The 24112-nt window shown below is 53.3% G+C and overlaps 3 protein-coding genes across 7 annotated transcripts in view; 2 read left to right on the top strand and 1 right to left on the bottom strand.

Annotated features, from left to right (window-relative positions):
- Positions 1-24112, bottom strand: part of LOC144605182 (sushi, von Willebrand factor type A, EGF and pentraxin domain-containing protein 1-like) — a 58529-nt gene that overhangs the window by 12886 nt on the left and 21531 nt on the right. The gene's annotated exons all lie outside the window — the stretch shown is intronic.
- On the top strand, positions 627-22967 carry LOC144605188 (C4b-binding protein-like). 2 transcript variants are annotated; one of them, XM_078420282.1, is made up of 6 exons: positions 627-1257; positions 1994-2087; positions 5945-6018; positions 9428-9613; positions 22215-22394; positions 22712-22967. In XM_078420282.1, the coding sequence occupies exons 1-5, from the start codon at positions 1197-1199 to the stop codon at positions 22313-22315; spliced, it is 516 nt and encodes a 171-aa protein (XP_078276408.1). In that variant the 5' UTR covers positions 627-1196; the 3' UTR covers positions 22316-22394; positions 22712-22967. The 2 variants fall into 2 exon arrangements, 1 of the variants encoding a protein (XP_078276408.1); XR_013548829.1 differs by lacking the exons at positions 5945-6018; positions 9428-9613; positions 22215-22394; positions 22712-22967 and adding an exon at positions 3238-3465 and having other exon boundaries at positions 1219-1257.
- LOC144605189 (C4b-binding protein alpha chain-like) lies at positions 17220-21229 on the top strand. Its single transcript, XM_078420283.1, has 4 exons — positions 17220-17351; positions 17412-17562; positions 19216-19395; positions 21051-21229. The coding sequence occupies exons 1-4, from the start codon at positions 17340-17342 to the stop codon at positions 21224-21226; spliced, it is 519 nt and encodes a 172-aa protein (XP_078276409.1). The 5' UTR covers positions 17220-17339; the 3' UTR covers positions 21227-21229.

Raw genomic sequence — 24112 nt, 5'->3', positions numbered from 1 at the left:
AACCCGGCCGGCCATCCTCAATCCCTGTCTGGGTCGTTTACAAATAAATACAAGGCAGTCGAAAAGATAATTCCACCTGACACAGAGGAGGATTAGACCCTCAACATAGGTTACAAAAAGCTGATGCCTCACGGCGCCAGAGACCCGGGTTTGATCCCGACTACGGGCGCTGTCTGTACGGAGTTTGCACGTTCTCCCTGTGACCTGTGTGGGTTTTCTCCGGATGCTCCGGTTTCCTCCCACACTCCAAAGACGTGCGGGTTTGTAGGTTAATTGACTTTGGTAAAATTGTAAATTGTCCCCAGTGTGTGTGGGATATTGTTAGTGTGCGGGGATCGCTGGTCGGCGCGGACGCGGTGGGCCGAAGGGCCTGTTTCCGCGCTGTATCGCTAAATCTAAACTAAACTAAAGTAGAAGTGTAAATTAAAGAAATACTCCTCATGCAAACATTTAAAAAGTTGCCTTTCGTTCCAACTGGCGCAGATGTTGCTGGAGTTGGGATGAGAGTGTCGGGAGGTCTCTGACCGTTGGGACCAGGGTTTGAGTCAATATAGTCACTGACCACGAGGTGTGGGCATGCCCGTGTGCCAGGGTCCTGACCACTGCTCGCCGACGGGCAGGGTCTGTGTAACAAAAGCTCCACCCTCCACGGATCCACAGTTAAAGCAGCAAACACAGAAGGTGTCTGTGAAATGCAACAGTCGATGATCTTAGTTTAGTTTAGTTTAGAGACACAGCGAGGAAACAGGCCCTTCGGCCCACCGAGTCCGCGCCGACCAGCGATCCCCGCTCACTAACACTATCCTACACACACTAGGGACAAACTTTTTAAACATTTTCACCAAGCCAATTAACCTACATGCTTATACGTCTTTGGAGTGTGGGAGGAAACCGAAGATCTCGGAGAAAACCCACGCAGGTCACGGGGAGAATCCGTGTCCAGGTGTTGTATGTCCATGTCCAGGTGCTGTAGATCCGTGTCCAGGTGTTGTAGATCCGTGTCCAGGTACCTGTAGATCCGTGTCAAGGTGCTGTAGATCCGTGTCCAGGTGCTGTAGATCCGGGTCCAGGTGCTGTAGATCCGTGTCCAGGTGTTGTAGATCCGTGTCCAGGTGTTGTAGATCCGTGTCCAGGTGTTGTAGCAGACCTCCCAACCCTTCCGAGTAGGGTTTGGGGGGAGTAGGGTTTGGGGGGACATGGACCATTGTGATTTGCTGTTGAAGACCACAGGAGCAAGAATGTCTTTAATTAAATTAGGTATGTGCAGTTTTTGAAATGAAACTCTTTCTTCATAACTTAGTCATACATTTTATGACCGTTGTTCTTTTATTCAACACCCAAGAGAATTGGGATGTGGAAGGAAAAAGCAAAATAGAAAAAACAAAACAAAACAATGTTTTCATTTTTGTAAAAACGATTTCTGTTCAATAACTTTTCTATAATAGTAGAATATCCTCATGATCGGCCTGACATTGTACATGTAGTCCAAGAACTACAGACTGTTGGAAATAATAGTCATTTTACTCACGTGATGTAATGCAACACATACGCGCATTTGACGTGCATGCTTGTTTTTGCAGAGAAGTTGCATTGCGCGCCATATAATGAATTATGATGTAAAATTCTGAATTTTCGACATCAAAATTCTGAATTTGTAAAATCAACTGTTGGGAGGTCTGCTGTAGACCCTTGTCCAGGTGCTGCAGATCCGTGTCCAGGTGCTGTAGATCCGTGTCCAGGTGCTGTAGACCCTTGTCCAGGTGCCGTAGATCCGTGTCCAGGTGCTGTAGATCCGTGTCCAGGTGCCGTAGATCCGTGTCCAGGTGCTGCAGATCCGTATCCAGGTGCTGCAGATCCGTGTCCAGGTGCTGTAGATCCGTGTCCAGGTGCCTGTAGACCCATGTCCTGGTGTCTGGGGTTCCCTGATGCTTCCCTCAGCAGCGGCAGGTTTGGACGGGTCTGTTCAGTCAACCCTTGTCTTTGTTCCTTGCAGAGAGCTGTGGAAGACCGGCGGACATTCCGGACGGGTTTGTGAGCTACGAGTCTTTGGAAAAGGGCGGTTTGGCCACCTATTCCTGCCACCCAGGGTAAGCTCACAAGATTGGAGCAGATTTAGGCCATTCGGCCCATCAAGTCTACTCCGCCATTCAATCACGGCTGATCTATCTCTCCCTCCTAACCCCATTCTCCTGGCTTCTCCCCATATTTACGATATACATTAATGACTTAGATGAAGGGATTAAAAGTACCATTAGCAAATTTGCAGTTGATACTAAGCTGGGGGGTAGTGTGAATTGTGAGGAAGATGCAATAAGGCTGCAGGGTGACTTGGACAGGTTGTGTGAGTGGGCGGATACATGGCAGATGCAGTTTAATGTAGATAAGTGTGAGGTTATTCACTTTGGAAGTAAGAATAGAAAGGCAGATTATTATCTGAATGGTGTCAAGTTAGGAAGAGGGGATGTTCAACGAGATCTGGGTGTCCTAGTGCATCAGTCACTGAAAGGAAGCATGCAGGTACAGCAGGCAGTGAAGAAAGCCAATGGAATGTTGGTCTTCGTAACAAGAGGAGTTGAGTATAGGAGCAAAGAGGTCCTTCTACAGTTGTACCGGGCCCTGGTGAGACCGCACCTGGAGTACTGTGTGCAGTTTTGGTCTCCAAATTTGAGGAAGGATATTCTTGCTATTGAGGGCGTGCAGCGTAGGTTCACTAGGTTGATTCCCGGAATGGCGGGACTGTCGTATGTTGAAAGGCCGGAGCAATTAGGCTTGTATACACTGGAATTTAGAAGGATGAGGGGGGATCTTATTGAAACATATAAGATAATTGGGGGATTGGACACATTAGAGGCAGGAAACATGTTCCCAATGTTGGGGGAGTCCAGAACAAGGGGCCACAGTTTAAGAATAAGGGGTAGGCCATTTAGAACGGAGATGAGGAAGAACTTTTTCAGTCAGAGAGTGGTGAAGGTGTGGAATTCTCTGCCTCAGAAGGCAGTGGAGGCCAGTTCTTTGGATGCTTTCAAGAGAGTGCTGGATAGAGCTCTTAAGGATAGCGGAGTGAGGGGGTATGGGGAGAAGGCAGGAACGGGGTACTGATTGAGAGTGATCAGCCATGATCGCATTGAATGGCGGTGCTGGCTCGAAGGGCTGAATGGCCTACTCCTGCACCTATTGTCTATTGTCTATTGTCTAACCTCTGACACCCGCACTAATCAAGAATCTATCTATCTCCAGTTTCAATATTGAGCAGAGCAGAGATTGGAGAGGCTGGGAGAGGTTTTCATGAAGGAAATGGAGAGGTGACCATGGAGACCGGCTTGGGTTCACGGGAACTGCTCCGGTACATCGGGCGCCCGGGCCAACCGGACTTTCAATAATGTCGGCGTCGCGTGTGTAAGATACGCAGAAAGAAATTCACCACACAGTTGCACATGTGACAAATAAAGCACACGTGATAGTGAACATGTGATGGTGAACACGTGATTGTGAAACACACGATAGTTAACATGCAATAGTGAACACGTGATGGTGAACACGTGATGGTGAAACACACGATAGTTAACATGCAATAGTGAATACATAATAATAATAATAATACATTTATTTTATATAGCGCTTTTCAAGATACTCAAAGACGCTTTTCTAAACAAACAAGACATAAAAACAAACAAACAAACAAAAGAATTGTCCTGACGGAGAAGCGGCGAACAAACAGCGCCAGCGTCCTCTCACGTCAGGGTCCGGCAGTAAACAACAAAGAACACAAGACACACAATTACAATTTAACACAAACAACCATCACAGTGATTGCTCCAGGCACACCCTCAGTGTGATGGAAGGCAAAGAAAAGTCTTATCTCCTCCTCATTCTTCTCCCGTAGTCAGGCAGTCAAACTGCTGCCTCGAGGCGATCGAGGCTCCCGACTTTTGAAACCCCCGCCGGGCGATGGAAGGTCCCAGGACCGAGCCACACAGGACGATGAAGGTCCTAAGCCCCCACCGGGCGATGGAAGGTCCCAGGGCCGAGCCGAACCGGCCGATGAAGGTCCTAAGCCCCCACCGGGCGATGGAAAGTGCCGAGGCCGAGCCACGCAGGGCGATGAGGGGCCTGCGAGCGGGTCAATCGAACCTCGCGCTTCGGGGCGGTCGAAGCTGCTACGGCTGGAGTTCCCGAAAGCCGGTCGCCAGCCAGGGACCTGCGAGCTCCCGATGTTGCGGTCTGCAGGGCCCATGGCCGAAGCCTCCGAGATGGTAAGTCCAGGCCCTGCGACCGGAGTCTTCAAGGTCGATCCCAGCTGGAGGACGCCGACTCCACGGTGTTAGGCCGTAGCAAGAACGGAGATACGACACGATAAAGGTCGCATCTCCGTTGAGGAGGAGATTGGAAAAAAAGGTTTACCCCACCCCCCACATATACAGAGCTACAAATAAATTAAAACATACATTAAACAATAACAATAGACAAAGACAAAAAAAGACAGAGAGATTGCCGGTGAGCCGCAGCTGCAGGGCGCAGCCACGCCCCCTCCAATGATGGTGAACACGTGATGCTCAACACGTGATAGTGAACACATGATGGTGAACACGTGGTGGTGAACAAGCGATGGCGAACATGTTATATAATAATAATAATAATAATAAGCATTTATTTTATATAGCGCCTTACCAGAAGCTCAAAGCGCTTTACAAAAACAATCATAACATAAAAATAAACAGACAAACTATCCTAACGGAGAAGCGGCGAATAAACAACGCCAGCGTCCTCTCACGTCAGGGTCTGGCAGTAGACAACAAAAAGCACAGGACACACAGATACAATTTTTACACAAACAGCCATCACAGTGATTGCTCTAGGCACACCCTCACTGTGATGGAAGGCAAAGAAAAGTCTTATCTCCTCCTCATTCTTCTCCCGTGGTGCCACGAGGTGATCGAGGCTCCCAACTTTTTGAAGCCCCCACCGGGCGATGGAAAGTCCCAGGGCCAAGCCGAGCAGGCCGATGAAGGTCCTGAGCCCCCACCGGGCGATGTAAAGTCCCAGGGCCGAGCCGAGCCGAGCAGACCGATGAAGGTCCTGAGCCCCCACCGGGCGATGGAAAGTGCCGCGGCCGAGCCACGCAGGGTGATGAAGGGCCTGCGAGCGGGTCGATCGTACCTCGCGCTTCGGGGCGGTCGAAGTTGCTACGGCTGGAGCTCCCAAAAGCCGGTCGCCAGCCAGGGACCTGCGAGCTCCCGATGTTGCGGTCTGCAGGGCCCACGGCCGAAGCCTCCGAGATGGTAAGTCCAGGCCCTGCGACCGGAGTCTTCAAGGTCGATCCCAGCTGGAGGCCGCCGACTCCACGATGTTAGGCCGTAGCACGAACAGAGATACGACACGGTAAAGGTCGCATCTCCGTTGAGGAGGAGATTAGAAAAAAGGTTTCCCCCAACCCCCCCCACCCCCCCCCCCCCCCCCCCCCCCCACATACACAGAGCTAAAAATAGAACAAAACGTACATTAAAGGATGACAATAGACAAAAAAACAAAAAAAAGACAGAGAGACTGCCGGTGAGCCGCAGCTGCAGAACGCAGCCACGATGGTGAACACGTGATGCTAAACATATGATGGTGAACACGTGATAGTGAACAAGTGATGGCAAATACATCATGGTGAACAGATCATGGTGAACATGTGATGGTGAACACGTGATGGTGAACACATGATGAAGACCAGGTGATGGTGAACACGTGATGGTGAACACGTGATGGTGAACACATGATGGTGAACACATGATGGTGAACACATGATGGTGACACGTGAGGGTGAACACGTCATGGTGAACATGTGATGGTGAACACGTGACAGTCAACGAATGATGAAGAACATGTGATGGTGAACATGTGATGGTGAACACGTGATGGTGAACACGTCTGACCTTCCTTATCCTGTTGTGTTTTGCAGTTACGTTTTGAGAGGCACTCGCTCACGGATCTGCAATGAGAGAGGGTGGTGGGGACCGCTGCCGGAGTGTCAGCGTAAGTCAGCCTCCGTGTTAGTGGCAGCTTCCCACTGCATTCCCCACCCCCCCCTCTCCCCACCCCCTATCCCCACACCCCTCGCCCCACCTCCCCTCTCCCCACCTCCCCTCTCCCCACCCCCCCTCACCCCACCCCCCTCACCCCACCCCCCCTCTCCCCACACCCCTCACCCCACACCCCCTCTCCCCACCCCCTATCCCCACACCCCTCTCCCCAACCCCCCTCTCCCCACCCCCCCTCTCCCCACCCCCCCTCTCCCCACCCCCCTCTCCCCACCCCCCTCACCCCACCCCCCCTCTCCCCACCCCCCTCACCCCACAACCCCTCTCCCCACCCCCTCTCCCCACCCCCCTCTCCCCACCCCCTATCCCCACCCCCTCTCCCCACCCCCCTCTCCCCACCCCCCTCTCCCCATCCCCTATCCCCACCCCTATCCCCACCCCTATCCCCACGCCCCTCTCTCCGCTCCCCTCTTCCCAAACCCTATCCCCAACCCCCTCTCCCCACCCCTTCTCCCCTTCCCCTCTCTCCCCACTCCCCCTCTCCCCACCCCCTCACCCCACACCCCCTCTCTCCACCCCCCTCTCCCCACCCCTCTCTCCCCACCCCCTATCCCCACCCTCTATCCCCACCCCCTATCCCCACCCCCCCCTCTCCCCACCCCCCTCTCCCCACCCCCTATCCCCACCCCCCTCTCCCCACCCCCTATCCCCACCCCCCTCTCCCCACCCCCCTCTCCCCACCCCCCTCTCGCCACCCCCCTCTCCCCACCCCCTATCCCCACCCCCCTCTCCCCACCCCATATCCCAAGCCCTCCTCCCCACCCCACCCACCCCTCTCCCCACCTCCCCTCTCCCCCCCTCCCCACCCACCCTCTCCCCACCCACCCTCTCCCCACCCCCCTCTCCCCACCCCCCTCTCCCCACCCCCTCTCCCCACCCCCTCTCCCCACCCCCTCTCCCCACCCCCTATCCCCACCTCACGTCTCCCCACCTCCCCACCCCCCCTCTCCCCACCCCCCCTCTCCCCACCCCCCTCTCCCCACCCCCCTCTCCCCACCCCCCTCTCCCCACCCCCCTCTCCCCACCCCCCTCTCCCCACACCCCTCTCCCCACACCCTTTCCCCACCCCCCCTCTCTCCACCCCCTTTCCCCACCCCCCCTCTCTCCACCCCCTATCCCCACACCCCCTCTCCCCACCCCCTCTCCCCACCCCCCTATCCCCACCCCACCTCTCCCCACCCCCTATCCCGGGGGAGTTGTGCAACTGAGAGACGTTGCGCTCCCCAAAGGTGGTGGCGCGGGTAGACAGGGTGGTGAGGCGGGAGTGTGGGACGCTTGTCGTCATCGGATGGGGCATCAACCACAAGAGCTGGCACTTCATTTTACAGCAGTGTAGCCTGGACAGCGTGGATGTGGAGAGGATGTTTCCACTAGTGGGAGAGTCTACGACCAGAGGGCACAGCCTCAGAATGAAAGGACGTATCTTTAGGCAGGAGCCGAGGGGGAATTTCTTCAGCCAGAGGGTGGTGCGTGGACATACCTGGGGAGGACATGTTGCTCGGCACAGGTGGCCTGCGCTGATAGGGCCATTCCCGTGCAGGGCGGTTCCATGAATGTTTGACATTTAGTAAAGGACTAAACGCTGGAGAGAGTTGCTGCAGGAAACACACTTTGTGTTGCTTGTTTTGGAACTGAGGAGAGAGTTGGTCGTAGCTGTCCTCCACGCGTATGGCCAACACCGACAGCAACACTTTGTAGAGGCAGAAGCTGTCTCCAACAGAGGCCAAACTGAACGAGCAGAATGGTTAAATGCAGCAGACTCGATGAGCCGAACGGCCTCCGTCTGCTCCATTGAATTTATGAATCTGTGGCCAGGTGAATAGTGCAGTGATTGATTGATTGATTGGTTATTTTGTTGTTTTGTTGTTTGTTTGGTTGGTTGATTGGTTGGTTGTCATTGTCACGTTTACTTGGTGCAGTGAGATGCTTTGTTTCATTCACACGTGACAATAAACGAAACTGTTCAACATGACTTTTGAAAAACATACGGATAGATATATTGGTGGGAAAGTTTGTAGGGCTATGGGCCAAACACAAAGACCAATGGGTCTAGCCCAGTATGTCATTTGGGTTGGCATGGGCAAAGTGGGTGGAAGGGCCTGTCTCCATCCTGCCAGCTCTCTGACACTATTAATTGTATTTGTAGCTGAATCTCTGCTCTATTTCTTTCTTAATTTAATGAAATCTTGTGGATGTCCTGGCGATATTTATAATGGATGGTTCACCGCTTCAGGCAATGTGTTTAGTGCCAATGTTACCTTTCACTGTAATGAGGGGTAAGTGTTGAGGGGTGGGGGATAAATTTTGGAACACCTGCATCATAAACACACGTGCCACAACCATCTCAGCCTGGGCACCAACTATCTCTGGATCATGTACACTTCCTGCCAGTGTCACCCCCACAGATGGACACAGTGCTGGAGTAACTCAGCAGGTCAGGCAGCATCTGTGGAGAACATGTGTAGGTGACGTTTCACAGAGTGCTGGAGTAACTCAGCGGGTCAGGCAGCTGAGTTACTCCAGCACTCTGTGAAACGTCACCTATCCATGTGCTCCACAGATGCTGCCTGACCCACTGAGTTACTCCAGCGCTCTGGGTCTATGTTTGCTATAAACTAGCATCTGCAGTTCATTTTCATTAATTTTATTTTATTCACACTTTTATTAATTTTTAATACTTGGCCCCACCTTGTCCATGCCGACCAATATGCCCCACCTGCCTGCGTTTGGCCCATATCCCTCCAAACCTGCCCTATTCATGTACCTGTCCAAATGTCATTTAAATGTTGTGCTAGTCCCAGCCTCAACTACCTCCTCTGGCAGCTCATTCCATACACCCACCACTCTCTGTGTGAAAAAGCTGCCTCTCAGGCCCTCGTGTCCGGGCAACATCCTCGTAAATCTCCTCTGTGCTTTTTCCAAATTAACAACATCCTTCCTACAGCAGTGTGACCAAACCTGAACCCAACACTACTGGTATGAATAGGCAATGTGGCACAGTGGGTAGAGCTGCTGCCTCACAGCGCCAGAGACCCGGGTTCCATCCCGACTACGGGTGCTGTCTGTACGGAGTTTGTACGTTCTCCCCGTGACCTGCGTGGACTTTCTCCGGTTTCCTCCCACATTCCAAAGACGTGCGGGTTTGTAGGTTAATTGGTTTGGTGTAAATGTAAAAGTGACCCTAGTGTGTGCAGGATGGTGTTAGTGTGCGGGGATCGCTGGTCGGCGTGGACTTGGTGGGCCGAGGGTCCTGTTTCCGCGCTGTATCTCTAAACTAAACTAAACTAAACTGCATTGCCAAAGCCACTGATTGCAGGTGAGACTAACGATGTTTCTCTGGGCAGTCGTTCGCTGCGATTCGCCAGAACCTCCAGCAAACAGCCATGTCATGTCAGGATTTGGATTCGAATTAAAGTACGGTGACATGATAACCTACAGGTGTGGCGTTGGCTATGACATGATCGGCAGTGGAGTCATCGAGTGTTCTGAAGACAACCAGTTTCATCCTGCTCCACCAACCTGCAACTTAAGTAAGTAACCGTCTCTCAAAGCGCAACCTGTCAACCCAATACATATTCATTGTCACAGAGTCACAGAGTGATACAGTGTGGAAACAGGCCCTTCAGCCCAATTTGCTCACACAGGCCAACTTTTCCCATCTACACTAGTCCCACCTGTCTGCATTTGGTCCATATCCCTCCAAACCTGTCCTATCCATGCACCTGTCTAACTGTTTCTTAAATGGTGGGTTAGTCCCTGCCTCAACTACCTCCTCTGGCAGCTTGTTCCATACACCCACCATTCTTTGTGTGAAAAAGTTACCCCATAAATTCCTATTAAATCTTTTCCCCTTCACCTTGAACCTATGTCCTCTGGTCCTCGATTCCCCAACTCTGGGAAAGAGACTGTGCATCTACCCGATCTATTCCTTTCATGATTTTATACACCTCTGTAAGATAGAGACCCAGCCTACTCAACCTCTCCCTGTAGCTCACACCCTACAGTCCTGGCAACATCCTTGTAAATCTTCTCTGCACCCTTTCCAGCTTGACAACATCTCTCCCATAACATGGTGCCCAGAACTGAACACAATAGTCTAAATGTTGTCTCACCAAAGTCTTATACAACTGCAACGTGACCTCCCAACTTCTGTGCTCAATACTCTGACTGATGAAGGCCAATGTGTCAAAAGCCTTTTTGACCACATTATCTACCTGCGACTCTATCTTCAAGGAACCATGCACCTGTACTCCTGCTCTACCACACTACCCAGAGGCCTACCATTCACTTAGAAGGTCCTGCCCATGTTAGACATTCCAAAATGCAACACCTCACACTTCTCGGTATTAAATTCCATCAACCATTCCTCCGCCCACCTGGCCAATCAGATCCAGATCCTGCTGCAATCGTTCACAACCATCTTCACTATCTGCAAAACCGCCCACATCTGTGTAAAGATTTTGATTTTGGATAACTGATCAAATGAAACAATCAGCGGCTAAAAGATCAGACCACACGTGGATGAAATCAGTACAAACTCAGTTCAGTTCAGTGTAGTTTATTGTCACTTGTGCCGAGGTACAGTGAAAAGTTTTTGTTGTGTAAAAGTTTTTGCCAGCGAAAAGACTATATGTGATTACAGGGGCTACAAGCTGACCGGCAGTGAAACCATTCGGTGTACGGGCAGGAACGAGTTCGATGTTCCCGCACCCACGTGCCAGCGGAGTGAGTGTCCATTTTGTTTCATTTCATGTTTCATGCATCTTGTTGTGTTTTATGACTCCTGGAATAAATAAAGTTTGCTCGCGGGACAGGCAGCATCTCTGGAGAGAAGGAGTGGGTGACGTTTCAGTCTGAAGAAGGGTCGAGACCCTTGAAACATCACCCATTCCTTCTCTCCAGAGACGCTGCCTGTCCCACTGAGTTACTCCAGCTTTGTGTGTCTCTCTTCGGTTGAAGCCAGCATCTGCAGTTCCTTCCTACACATAGTTCTTTCGTATGGTATCGTTACCTTTCTTTTGCAGGTTCGAAATTATAACACTTTAGGCTTCAGAGATACAGCGGGGAAACAGGCCCTTTGGTCCTCTGAGTCCGGGCCGACCAGTGATCGGCGACCAGCGATAGCCCCTCAGCGATAGTACACTAGCACTATCCTACACATACTAGTGACAATTTACAGAAGCCAATCTACCTGCAAACCCACACGTATTTAGAGTGTGGGCGGAAACCGGAGCACCCGGAGAAAACCCACGCAGGTCACGGGGAGAACGTACAAACTCCGTACAGACAGCGCCCGTAGTCGGGATGGAACCCGGGTCTCTGGCGCTGTGAGGCAGCAGCTCTACCCGCTGCACCATCGTGCCGCCCAGTATTAGGTTCTCGAGCTGTTATGGGCATGCTTGCAGAAGGTAGTTCATCTTAACATCTGCAGTTGGAAAGTTACTAAAGAATATTCTGAGGGACAGGTTATACAGGCATTTGGATGGGCAAGGGCTGATTAGGGACAGTCAGCATAGGTTTGTATGTGGGAGGTCGTGTCTCACAAATCTGATTGGTTCTTTTGAAGACATGACCAAAAAGGTTGATGAGGGCAGAGCTGTAGATGTTATGTTTGTGGACTTCAGTAAGGCATTGGACAAGGTTCCACAGGGTAGGCTGTTCTGGAAGGTTAGATCACATGGAATCCAAGGAGAGATAGCTGAATGGACAGCACATTGGCTCCATGGAAGGAAGCAGAGCGTGATGGTGGAAGGTTGCTTCTCGGACTGCAGGCCTGTGACTAGTGGTGTGCCTCAGGGTTCAGTGCTGGGCCTGTTACTGTTTGTCATCTACATCAATGATTAGATGAGAACATACAGGGCAAGATTAGCAAGTTTGTTGATGATACAAAAGTGAGTGGTTTTGCAGATAGTGAAGGTGATTGTGAACGAATGCAGCAGGATCTGGATCGATTGGCCAGATGGGCGGAGGAATGGTTGATGGAATTTAGTACAGAGAAGTGTGAGGTGTTGCATTTTGGGATGTTGAACAAGGGCAGGACCTACACAGTGAATGGTAGGCCTCTGGGTAGTGTTGTAGAGCAGAAGGATCTAGGAGTGCAGGTGCATGGTTCCTTGAAGATCGAGTCGCAGGTAGATAAGTCAAGTCAAGTCAAGTCAATTTTATTTGTATAGCACATTTAAAAACAACCCACGTTGACCAAAGTGCTGTACATCTGATTAGGTACTAAGGAAAAAAAATGAAACATACAGTAGGATCTCTAGGTGAGCGACGACAGGCAGCCAAACACAACGGCGCGGCCATCTTGAACAAAATGTTTAACTAAAGCAGAATGGTGTCCCGCGGCCGCGCCGCACCGGGCGATGGAAGGCCCCGCGGCCGAGCCGCACCGGGCGATGGAAGGCCCCGCGGCCGAGCCGCACCGGGCGATGGAAGGCCCCGCGGCCAAGCCGCACCGGGCGATGGAAGGCCCCGCGGCCGAGCCGCACCGGGCGATAGAAGGCCCCGCGGCCGAGCCGCACCGGGCACTGTTCAGTCCCGCGGCCGAGCCGCGCCGGGCGATGGAAGCCACTCCGGGCGATGGAAGGCCCCGCGGAAGAGACCTAAAAAAAGAAAGATTTCCCCCAGCCACAAAGGTGGTCAAAAGGCTTTTGGCACATTGGCCTTCGTCAGTTAGAGTATTGAGTACAGAGGTTGGGAGGTCACGTTGCAATAGTATAAGACGTTGGTGAGACTGCATTTAAAATATTGTGTTCAGTTCTGGGCACCATGTTATAGGGAAGATATTGTCAAGCTTGAAAGGGTTCGGAGAAGATTTACGAGGATGTTGCCAGGACTAGAGGGTGTGAGCTGTAGGGAGAGGTTGAGTAGGCTGGGTCTCTATTCCATGGAGCGCAGGAGAATGAGGGGAGATCTTATAGAGGTTTACAATTTCTTGAGAGGAATAGATGGGGTAGATGAACAGAGTCTCTTGCCCAGAGTAGGGGAATCAAAGACCAGAAGACATAGGTTCAAGGTGAAGGGGAAAAGATTTAATAGGAATCCGAGGGGTCACTTTTTCACACAGAGGGTGGTGGGTGTATTGAACGAGCTGCCAGAGGAGGTAGTTGAGGCTGGGACTGTCCCAACATTTAAGAAACAGTTAGACAGGTACATGGATAGGACAGGTTTGGAGGGATATGGACCAAGCGCAGGCAGGTGGGATGAGTGTAGCTGGAACATGTTGGCCGGTATGGGCGAGTTGGGCCGAAGAGCCTATTTCCACACGGTATCACTCTGTGGTCACTTTACAGGTTGTGGTTGCAAAATAATGCCTGCAAAGAGATCGAGATCAGACCCGTCTCAGATCCAGTAGCACACAGGGACCTACTCTGCTTTAAATGGGGCGTGTACTGCGGCATGTGCAGGTACCACCTTCACTACGCCGGCAGGTGTGCACAGGCAAGGCTGTGTCAGGTGTGTCCCGGTCTGACCACAGGTGCGCCTGGCCATTGCGGTCAGGCTTGATGCAACAACAGGTGAAAAATCAAGGTCCAGGGGCGGCAGGTATAGCTGCTGCCTCACAGCGCCAGGGACCCGGGTTCAATCCTGACCACAGGTGCTGTCTGTACGGAGTTTGCACGTTCTCCCCGTGACCTGCGTGGGTTTTCTCCGGGTGCTCCGGTTTCCTCCCGCATTCCAAAGACGTGCAGGTTTGTCGGTTGATTAGCTTCTGTAAGGTGTAAATTGTCCCTAGTGTGTGCAGGATAGTGTTAGTGTGTAGGGGTCGCTGATTGTCGCGAGTGTGTGCAGGATAGTGTTAGTGTGTAGGGGTCGCTGATTGTCCCTAATGTGTGCAGGATAGTGTTAGTGTGTAGGGGTCGCTGATTGTCGTGAGTGTGTGCAGGATAGTGTTAGTGTGTCGGGGTCGCTGATTGTCGTGAGTGTGTGCAGGATAGTGTTAGTGTGTCGGGGTCGCTGATTGTCGTGAGTGTGTGCAGGATAGTGTTAGTGTGAAGGGGTCGCTGATTGTCGTGAGTGTGTGCAGGATAGTGTTAGTGTGTAGGGGTCGCTGGTCGGCGCGGACTCGGTGGGCAGTTTCTGCGCTGTATCTTTAAAGTCTAAAGAGATGTAATGAGGTGGAGTGTTTGGGAGTTAATCCTCACTCGCTCACTGGAGGCCTGGCTGGTCGCAGCGCTACACAGGGTTGGGTCAGTAGTAGCTGACCGTCAGTGACATCGTGCCCAGGGTTTGGCCCTGCCCCAGTGTGCCTCCACCTCTGCTGTTACCCCTCCTCACCAAAGACCCCTCTGTTCCTCTCCTGCAGTTTCGTGTGCCAGACCCAGCAGATTCCACAACAGAGACATTGCACCATTTATTCACAAAATGCTGGAGTAACTCAGCAGGTCAGGCAGCATCTCGGGAGAGAAGGAATGGGTGACGTTTCGGGTCGAGACCCTTCTTCAGACTGATGTCGGGGGTGGGACAAAGGAAGGATATAGGTGGAGACAGGAAGATAGAGGGAGATCTGGGAAGGAGGAGGGGAAGGGAGGGACAGAGGAGCTATCTGAAGTTGGAGAAGTCAACGTTCATACCACCGGGCCGCAAACTGCCCAGGCGAAATATAAGGTGCTGCTCCTCCAATTTCCGGCGGGCCTCACTATGGCACTGGAGGAGGCCCATGACAGAGAGGTCAGACTGGGAATGGGAGGGGGAGTTGAAGTGCTGGGCCACCGGGAGATCAGTGGCGTTAATGCGGACCGAGCGCAGGTGTTCAGCGAAGCGATCGCCGAGCCTGCGCTTGGTTTCGCCGATATAGATGAGTTGACATCTAGAGCAGCGGATGCAATAGATGAGGTTGGAGGAGGTGCAGGTGAACCTCTGTCTCATCTGGAAAGAATGTTTGGGTCCTTTGATGGAGTTGAGGGGGGAGGTAAAGGGACAGGTGTTGCATCTCGTGCGGTTGCAAGGGAAAGTGCCCGGGGTTAGGGTGGTTTGGGTAGGAAGGGACGAGTGGACCAGGGAGTTGCGGAGGGAACGGTCTCTGCGGAATGCAGAGAGGGGAGGGGATGGGAAGATATGGCCAGTGGTGGGGTCCTGTTGTAGGTGACGGAAATGTTGGTGGATGATATGTTGGATCCGCTGGCTGGTGGGGTGGAAGGTGAGAACGAGGGGGATCCTGTCCTTGTTGCGAGTGGGGGGATGGGGAGCAAGAGCGGAGCTGCGGGATGTAGAAGAGACCCTAGTGAGAGCCTCATCTATAATGGAGGAGGGGAAGCCCCGTTTTCTGAAAAACGAGGACATCTCGGAAGCCCTAGTCTGAAACACCTCATCCCGGGCACAGATGCGGCGTAGACGGAGGAATTGGGAGTAGGGGATAGACTTTTTGCAGGGGACCGGGTGGGAAGAAGTGTAGTCCAGATAGCTGTGCGAGTCGGTGGGCTTGTAATAAATGTCCGTCACTAATTTTTCTCCTGTGATGGAGATGGTGAGGTCCAGAAACGGGAGGGAGATGTCAGAGATAGTCCAGGTATATTTAAGGGCAGGATGGAAATTGGAGGTGAAGTGTATAAAGTCAGTGAGTTCTGCATGGGTGCAAGAGGTAGCACCAATGCAGTCGTCGATGTAGCGGAGGTAGAGTTCGGGGATGGGGCCAGTGTACGTCTGGAACAGGGATTGTTCGACGTACCCGACAAAGAGGCAGGCGTAGCTAGGGCCCATGCGAGTGCCCATAGCTACGCCTCTGGTTTGGAGGAAGTGGGAGGAGTCAAAGGAGAAGTTGTTGAGGGTAAGAACCAGCTCTGCTAGGCGGAGGAGAGTGTTGGTCGATGGGGATTGGCTGGTTCTACGGTCGAGGAAGAAACGGAGGGCTTCGAGACCATCCTTGTGGGGGATGGAAGTGTAGAGTGACTGGACATCCATGGTGAAAATGAGGGAGTGGGGGCCTGGGAACCGGAAGTTATCCAGGAGATGGAGAGCGTGTGAGGTGTCTTGGACGTAGGTGGGGAGGGATTTAACCAGGGGGGCTAGGATGGAGTCGAGGTAGGTAGAGATAAGTTCGGTGGGGCATGAGCAGGCAGAGACAATGGGTCTGCCGGGACAATTGTGTTTGTGGATTTTGGGTAGGAGGTAGAATCGGGCCGTGCGGGGCTGGGGAACTATGAGATTGGAGGCACTGAGGGGTAGTTCGCCGGAGTTGGTGAGGTCGGTGATGGTGCTGGTGATGAAGGTCTGGTGTTCATCGGTGGGGTCATGGTCCAGGGATAGGTAGGAAGAGGTGTCTGATAGTTGTCGTCTGGCCTCGGTGCGGTAGAGGTCAGCACGCCAGACTACCACAGCCCCTCCCTTGTCAGCGGGTTTAATTATTAAGTCCGGGTTGTTGCGGAGTGAGTTGAGGGCTGCACGTTCAGGAGGGGAGAGGTTGGAGTTAGTCAGGGGGGTGGAAAATTTGAGGCGGCCGATGTCACGCCGGCAGTTTGAAATAAAAAGTTCTAGTGGGGGTAGTAGGCCATACTGGGGGGTAAAAGTGGAGGGGGTCCGTTGGAGACGGGAGAAGGGGTCATCAGTGGTGGGTCGGGACTCCTTACCATGGAAAAAGGCTCGGAGGCGGAGGCGGCGGAAGAAGAGCTCCACGTCATGGCGGACGCGGAACTCGTTGATGTGGGGGCGGAGGGGAACAAAGGTAAGGCCTCTGCTGAGGACCGACCGTTCGGTGTCTGAAAGGGGGAGGTCAGGGGGGATGGTGAACACCCGGCAATGGTGGGGGTTGGGGTCGGATGGAGGCAGGGGGGCAGGTGGAGGGGATGTATGGTGGGGGGGTGGTGGGTTAGCTGGGCAGAGGGGGGCATGAGAACCGATGTGGGGAGTACTGGGGGTCGCCTGGCTGGAGGGGGAAGGGGGAGACCCAGTGGAACCCCTGCTGCAGTTACCTGTAGTAGAGGGTGGGCAGTAGGACCCAGCAGTGCTGAGGGGCTCTGCCTGGTGGGGGCTGTGGGCCCAGCGCGGTGTGTGTGGGCCGGGTGGTTACCTGTAGTAGAGGGTGGGCAGTAGGACCCAGCAGTGCTGAAGGGCTCTGCCTGGTGGGGGGGGGGGGCTGTGGACCCAGCGCGGTGTGTGTGGGCCGGGTGGAGCTGCAGCCTGTTGTTGGTCCCGGGGGCCGGGTACAGCGACGGCTGTGACCTGCTGCTGGGCGGTGGAGCGGCGCGGGTCAGCACGGTCGCTGGGGGAGGCCCGCGGGGACCTGGAGCCCGGGTAAGTGACGGTCGGCTCGGTCAGCGGATGGCCGGGAAGGTCGTGGGCGGCGGTGAGGGGGTCGGGAAGGTCGTGGGCGGCGGTGAGGGGGTCGGGAAGGTCGTGGGCGGCAGCGGCGATCGACGTTGGTACGCCTACGGAGATGAAGTCACGTTCAGATGTGCCACTGGATATCGGGTGATCGGCGAGGACAGGGGTCGGTGCAGTGATGATGGGACATTCCACCCATCTCCCCCCCGGTTTGTGAGAGGTAAGCAGCCCGTCCACAACCATGTATGAGGCCATTCAGCCCATCGAGTCTGCTCCTCCATTCAATCACGGCTGATCTATCTCTCCCTCCTAACCCCATTCTCCTGCCTTCTCCCCATTACCCCTGACACCGGCACTAATCAACAATCTATCTATCTCTGCCTCAGAAATACCCCCTGACTTGCCCTCCACAGCCGTCTGTGTCCAAAATTCCACAGATTCTCCACCCTCTGACTCCAAAATTCCTCCTCATCTTCTTTCTGACGGAACGTCCCTTAATTCTGAGGCTGTGACCTCTAGTCCTAGACTCTCCCACTAGTGGAAACATCCTCTCCACATCCACTCTATCCAAGCCTTTCATTATTCAATAAGTTTCAATGAGGTCCCCCCTCATTCTACTAAACTCCAGTGAGTACAGGCCCAGTGCCGACAAACGCTCATCATAGGTTAACCCACTCATTCCTGAGATTATTCTTGTAAACCTCCTCTGGACCCTCTCCAGAGCTAGCACATCCTTCCTCAGATACGGGGTCCAGACTGCAAAAAGTCTATCCCCTTCTCCCAATTCCTCCGTCGACGCCGCATCTGCGCCCGGGATGAGGTGTTTCACACTAGGGCATCAGAGATGTACTCATTCTTCAGGAAACGGGGCTTCCCCTCCTCCATTATAGATGAGGCTCTCACTAGGGTCTCTTCCACATCCCGCAGCTCCACTCTTGCTCCCCCTCCCCCCATTCGTAACAAGGACAGAATCCCACTCGTTCTCACCTTCCACCCCACCAGCCAGCGTATCCAACAAATCATCCGCCAACATTTCCGTCACCTACAACGGGACCCCACTACTGGCCATATTTTCCCATCCCCTCCCCTTTCTGCATTCCGCAGAGACTGTTCCCTCCATAACTCCCTGGTCCACTCGTCCCTTCCTACCCAAACCACCCCAACCCCGGGCACTTTCCCCTGCAACCGCACGAGATGCAACACCTGTCCCTTTACCTCCCCCCTCAACTCCATCCAAGGACCCAAACAGTCTTTCCAGGTGAGACAAAGGTTCACCTGCACCTCCTCCAACCTCATCTATTGCATCCGCTGCTCCAGATGTGAAATTATTTACATCGGCGAAATCAAACGCAGGCTCGGCGATCGCTTCGCTCAACACCTTCGCTCAGTCCGCCTTAACCAACCTGAACTCCCGGTGGCTGAGCACTTCAACTCCCCCTCCCACTCCCAGTCTGAACTTTCTGTCAAGGGCCTCCTCCAGTGCCATAGTGAGTCCCACTGGAAACTGGAGGAACAGCACCTCATATTTCGCCTGGGCAGCTTGCAGCCGAGTGGTATGAACATTGACTTCTCCAACTTTAGATAGTTCCTCTATCCCTCTCTTCCCCTCCCCTTCCCTTGATCTCCCTCTATCTTCCTGTCTCCACCTATATCCTTCCTTTGTCCCGCCCCCCTGACATCAGTCTTAAGAATGGTCTCGACCCGAAACGTCGCCCATTCCTTCACCCTGAGATGCTGCCTGACCTGCTGAGTTACTCCAGCATTTTGTGAATAAATCCCTGTGGAGCGGTGCAGGGTTTGGCCCTGCCCCAGTGTGCCTCCATCTCTGCTGCTCCCCCTCCTCACCAAAGACCCCTCTGTTCCTCTCTTGCAGTTCCGTGTGCCAGACCCAGCAGTTTCCACAACAGAGACATTACACCAGATCGACGTTGGTACGCCTATGGAGATGAAGTCACGTTCAGATGTGCCACTGGATATCGGGTGATCGGCGGGGACAGGGGTCGGTGCAGTGATGATGGGACATTCCACCCATCTTCCCCCCGGTGTGAGAGAGGTAAGCAGCCCGTCCACAACCATGTATGAGGCCATTCAGCCCATCGAATCTGCTCCTACATTCAATCACGGGGGATCTATCTCTCCCTCCTAACCCCATTCTCCTGCCTTCTCCCCATAACCCCTGACACCGGCACTTATCAACAATCTATCTATCTCTGCCTCAGAAATACCCCCTGACTTGCCCTCCACAGCCGTCTGTGTCCAATATTCCACAGATTCTCCACCCTCTGACTCAAGAAAGTCCTCCTCATCTTCTTTCTGACGGAACGTCCCTTAATTCTGAGGCTGTGACCTCTAGTCCTAGACTCTCCCACTAGTGGAAACATCCTCTCCACATCCACTCTATCCAGGCCTTTCATTATTCAATAAGTTTCAATGAGGTCCCCCCTCATTCTACTAAACTCCAGCGAGTACAGGCCCAGTGCTGTCAAACGCTCATCATAGGTTAACCCATTCATTCCTGAGATCATTCTTGTAAACCTCCTCTGGACCCTCTCCAGAGCCAGCACATCCTCCCTTCAGATACGGGGTCCAGACTGCAAAAATTCTATCCCCTACTCCCAATTCCTCCGTCTACGCCGCATCTGCGCCCGGGATGAGGTGTTTCACACTAGGGCATGAGAGATGTCCTCATTCTTCAGGAAACGGGACTTCCCCTCTTCCATTATAGATGAGGCTCTCACTAGGGTCTCTTCTACATCCCGCAGCTCCGCTCTTGCTCCCCCTCCCCCCATTCGTAACAAGGACAGAATCCCCCTCGTTCTCACCTTCCACCCCCCCAGCCAGCGTATCCAACAAATCATCCGCCAACATTTCCGTCACCTACAACGGGACCCCACCACAGGCCACATCTTCCCATCCCCTCCCCTTTCTGCATTCCGCAGAGACTGTCCCCTCCGTAACTCCCTGGTCCACTCGTCCCTTCCCACCCAAACCACCCCAACCCTGGGCACTTTCCCCTGCAACCGCACGAGATGCAACACCTGTCCCTTTACCTCCCCCCTTAACTCCATCCAAGGACCCAAACTGTCTTTCCAGGTGAGACAGAGGTTCACCTGCACTTCCTCCAACCTCATCTATTGCATCCGCTGCTCCAGATGTCAACTTATTTACATTGGCGAAACCAAGCGCAGGCTCAGCGATCGCTTCGCTCAACACCTGCGCTCAGTCCGTCTTAATCAACCTGATCTCCCGGTGGCTGAGCACTTCAACACCCCTCCCACTCCCAGTCTGACCTTTCTGTCATGGGCCTCCTCCAGTGCCATAGTGAGTCCCACTGGAAACTGGAGCAAAAGCACCTCATATTTCGCCTGGGTAGTTTGCAGCCCAGTGGTATGAACATTGACTTCTCCAACTTTAGATAGCTCCTCTGTCCCTCTCTTCCCCTCCCCCTTCCCAGATCTCCCTCTATCTTCCTGTCTCCACCTATATCCTTCCCTTGTTCCACCCCCCTGACATCAGTCTTAAGAAAGGTCTCGACCCAAAACGTCGACCATTCCTTCTCTCCTGAGATGCTGCCTGACCTGCTGAGTTACTCCAGCATTTTGTGAATAAATCCCTGTGGAGCGGTGCAGGGTTTGGCCCTGCCCCAGTGTGCCTCCATCTCTGCTGCTCCCCCTCCTCACCAAAGACCCGTCTGTTCATCTCCTGCAGTTCCGTGTGCCAGACCCAGCAGTTTCCACAACGGGGAGATCACACCAGATCAACATTTGTACGACTACGGAGATGAAGTCACGTTCAGATGTGTCACTGGATATCGGGTGATCGGCGGGGACAGGGGTCGGTGCAGTGACGATGGGACATTCCACCCATCTCCCCCCCCGGTGTGAGAGGTAAGCAGCCCGTCCACAACCATGTATCAGGCCATTCAGCTGATCAAGTCTGCTCCTCCATTCAATCACGGCTGGTCTATCTCTCCCTCCTAACCCCATTCTCCTGCCTTCTCCCCGTAACCCCTGACACCGGCACTAATCAACAATCTATCTATCTCTGCCTCAGAAATACCCCCTGACTTGCCCTCCACAGCCGTCTGTGTCCAATATTCCACAGATTCTCCACCCTCTGACTCAAGAAATTCCTCCTTAGCTTCTTTCTGACGGAACGTCCCTTAATTCTGAGGCTGTGACCTCTAGTCCTAGACTCTCCCACTAGTGGAAACATCCTCTCCACATCCACTCTATCCAGGCCTTTCATTATTCAATAAGTTTCAATGAGGTCCCCCCTCATTCTACTCCAGCGAGTACAGGCCCAGTGCTGTCAAACGCTCATCATAGGTTAACCCATTCATTCCTGAGATCATTCGTGTAAACCTCCTCTGGACCCTCTCCAGAGCCAGCACATCCATCCTCAGATACGGAGTCCAGACTGCAAAAAGGTCTATCCCCTACTCCCAATTCCTCCGTCTACGCCGCATCTGCGCCCGGGATGAGGTGTTTCACACTAGGGCTTCAGAGATGTCCTCATTCTTCAGGAAACGGGGCTTCCCCTCCTCCATTATAGATGAGGCTCTCACTAGGGTCTCTTCTACATCCCGCAGCTCCGCTCTTGCTCCCCCTCCCCCCATTCGTAACAAGGACAGAATCCCCCTCGTTCTCACCTTCCACCCCACCAGCCAGCGTATCCAACAAATCATCCGCCAACATTTCCGTCACCTCTCCAGACCCAGCACATCCTTCCTCAGATACTGGACCGAGAACCGCTCCCAAGAATGGAGGACGTTTCCCTGTGGAGCGGTGCAGGGTTTGGCCCTGCCCCAGTGTGCCTCCACCTCTGCTGCTCCCCCTCCTCACCAAAGACCCCTCTGTTCCTCTCCTGCAGTTCCGTGTGCCAGACCCAGCAGTTTCCACAACGGAGAGATTACACCAGATCGACGTTGTTACGCCTACGGAGATGAAGTCACGTTCAGATGTGCCCCATGATATCGGGTGATCGGCGGCGACAGGGGTCGGTGCAGTGATGATGGGACATTCCACCCATCTCCCCCCTGGTGTGTGAGAGGTAAGCAGCCCATCCACACCCATGTATGAGGCCCCCCTCCCCACCCTCTACCCACCCCCCTCGCCACCCCCCTCGCCCACTCCCTCCCCACCCCTTCCCCACTCCCTCCCCACCCCCTGCCCACTCTGTGACTCTATGAAGGGCCTGTTTCCACACTGTATCACTCTGTGACTCTATGAAGGGCCTGTTTCCACACTGTATCACTCTGTGACTCTATGAAGGGCCTGTTTCCACACTGTATCACTCTGTGACTCTATGAAGGGCCTGTTTCCACACTGTATCACTCTGTGACTCTATGACTCTACTTTTCAACGTAGAACCCAGTCCATCGAGAATCCTCACAATCCAGGATCTGATGAAGGTGATCGTCCCTAAGGCCCGTGACATCCTGGAAGAGATGAAATCGATCATCAAACTGGAACGACAACTCCTCCAGAAGGAAGAGACCGTGTCTGCAAACTTCCGAGAGATTTTCCAACACTTTGAACAGTTTGATAACAGCACAAGCATCATTTACTAACTCAAGCTTTGCAGTTGTTATTTTTTCTGCAAATTTGCTCTTCACAACAATTCCCCAGATCGATTCTAGAAGCTTGTGAAGTCTTAAATTCTTATCTTCTGAAATAAAGTTGGACCTGAGAGGGTTGTTTTAATTTTTTTCGCTTATTTCCATTAAGTTTCGTTCAGAGATACAACAGGGAAACAGAAACATAGACAATAGGTGCAGGAGGAGGCCATTCAGCCCTTCGAGCCAGCACCGGCATTCAATATGATCATGGCTGATCATCCACAATCAGTACCCCCGTTCCTGCTTTCTCCCCATATCCCTTGATTCCGTTAGCCCTAAGAGCTAAATCTAACTCTCTCTTGAAAACATCCAGTGAATTGGCCTCCACTGCCTTCTGTGGCAGAGAATTCCACAGATTTACAACTCTCTGGGTTTATCTGACAACCGTTCGGCCCACCGAGTCCGTGTTGACCAGTGATCACCCCGTACACTACCCTACACACACTAGGGACAATTTACATTTTATACCAAGCCAAAGAAACTCCAACCCCGCACGTGTGTGGAGTGTGGTATGTTCTGGCTGTCATGGCGTGTAGTTGTAGGCAAGACACAGCGGCCAAGGAGGGAGAGGGGTCAGGCCCCTAAAGCACTGGCCTCTCAACCAGGTTTTGTACACAAAATGAACTTGGGAGATCTTTCCTGGACCTGTTGTCCAATGGGAATCTTCAATGGGAAACCTGCGCTGGGCAAATGCACCTCTCTGCATTTCAGTAGCCAGACCCTCGGCTCAGGGGTTGGTGAGGACAGGCGGGCTGGGGGCAGGCTGGAGGGTGGGGTCAGGGCTAGGGGAGAGGGGGAGGTGTGCGGAGGGGAGGAGAGGGGGAGGTGTGCGGAGGGGAGAAAAGGGAGAGGGGATCAGATATGGGGAGGGGGGAGAGGGGAGATGTGGAGTTGTGAGGGTGGGGGAGAGGACAGGTGGTGAAGGAGGCATCTCGCATTGGACCTCGTTGCCGATTAACTGGAATCTGACAACTTACATTCTGCTGCCCCCTATTTCACAACTTGTTCTATGTGACGGACTGGGCTCCATCTACAATGGTGGGGAGTGTGGTGTGTGTGATGGGCTGGGCTACATCTACAATGGTGGGGAGTGTGGTGTGTGTGATGGGCTGGGCTACATCTACAATGGTGGGGAGTGTGGTGTGTGTGA

The sequence above is a fragment of the Rhinoraja longicauda genome, chromosome 24 (assembly GCF_053455715.1).
Source record: "Rhinoraja longicauda isolate Sanriku21f chromosome 24, sRhiLon1.1, whole genome shotgun sequence".
Classification (NCBI taxonomy): Eukaryota; Metazoa; Chordata; class Chondrichthyes; order Rajiformes; family Arhynchobatidae; genus Rhinoraja; species Rhinoraja longicauda.
This window is presented reverse-complemented; position numbering and strand designations above follow the sequence as displayed.

Coding starts and splice junctions, on each gene's coding strand:
- LOC144605188 (XM_078420282.1), top strand. CDS start 1,197: ATGGACCATTGTGATTTGCTGTTGAAGACCACAGGAGCAAGAATGTCT. Junction 1,258..1,993: donor AATGTCTTTAATTAAATTAG/GTATGTGCAGTT, acceptor TGTTCCTTGCAG/AGAGCTGTGGAAGACCGGCG. Junction 9,614..22,214: donor TCCACCAACCTGCAACTTAA/GTAAGTAACCGT, acceptor CCTCTCCTGCAG/TTCCGTGTGCCAGACCCAGC.
- LOC144605189 (XM_078420283.1), top strand. Junction 17,563..19,215: donor TCCCCCCCGGTTTGTGAGAG/GTAAGCAGCCCG, acceptor CCTCTCTTGCAG/TTCCGTGTGCCAGACCCAGC. Junction 19,396..21,050: donor TTCCCCCCGGTGTGAGAGAG/GTAAGCAGCCCG, acceptor CATCTCCTGCAG/TTCCGTGTGCCAGACCCAGC.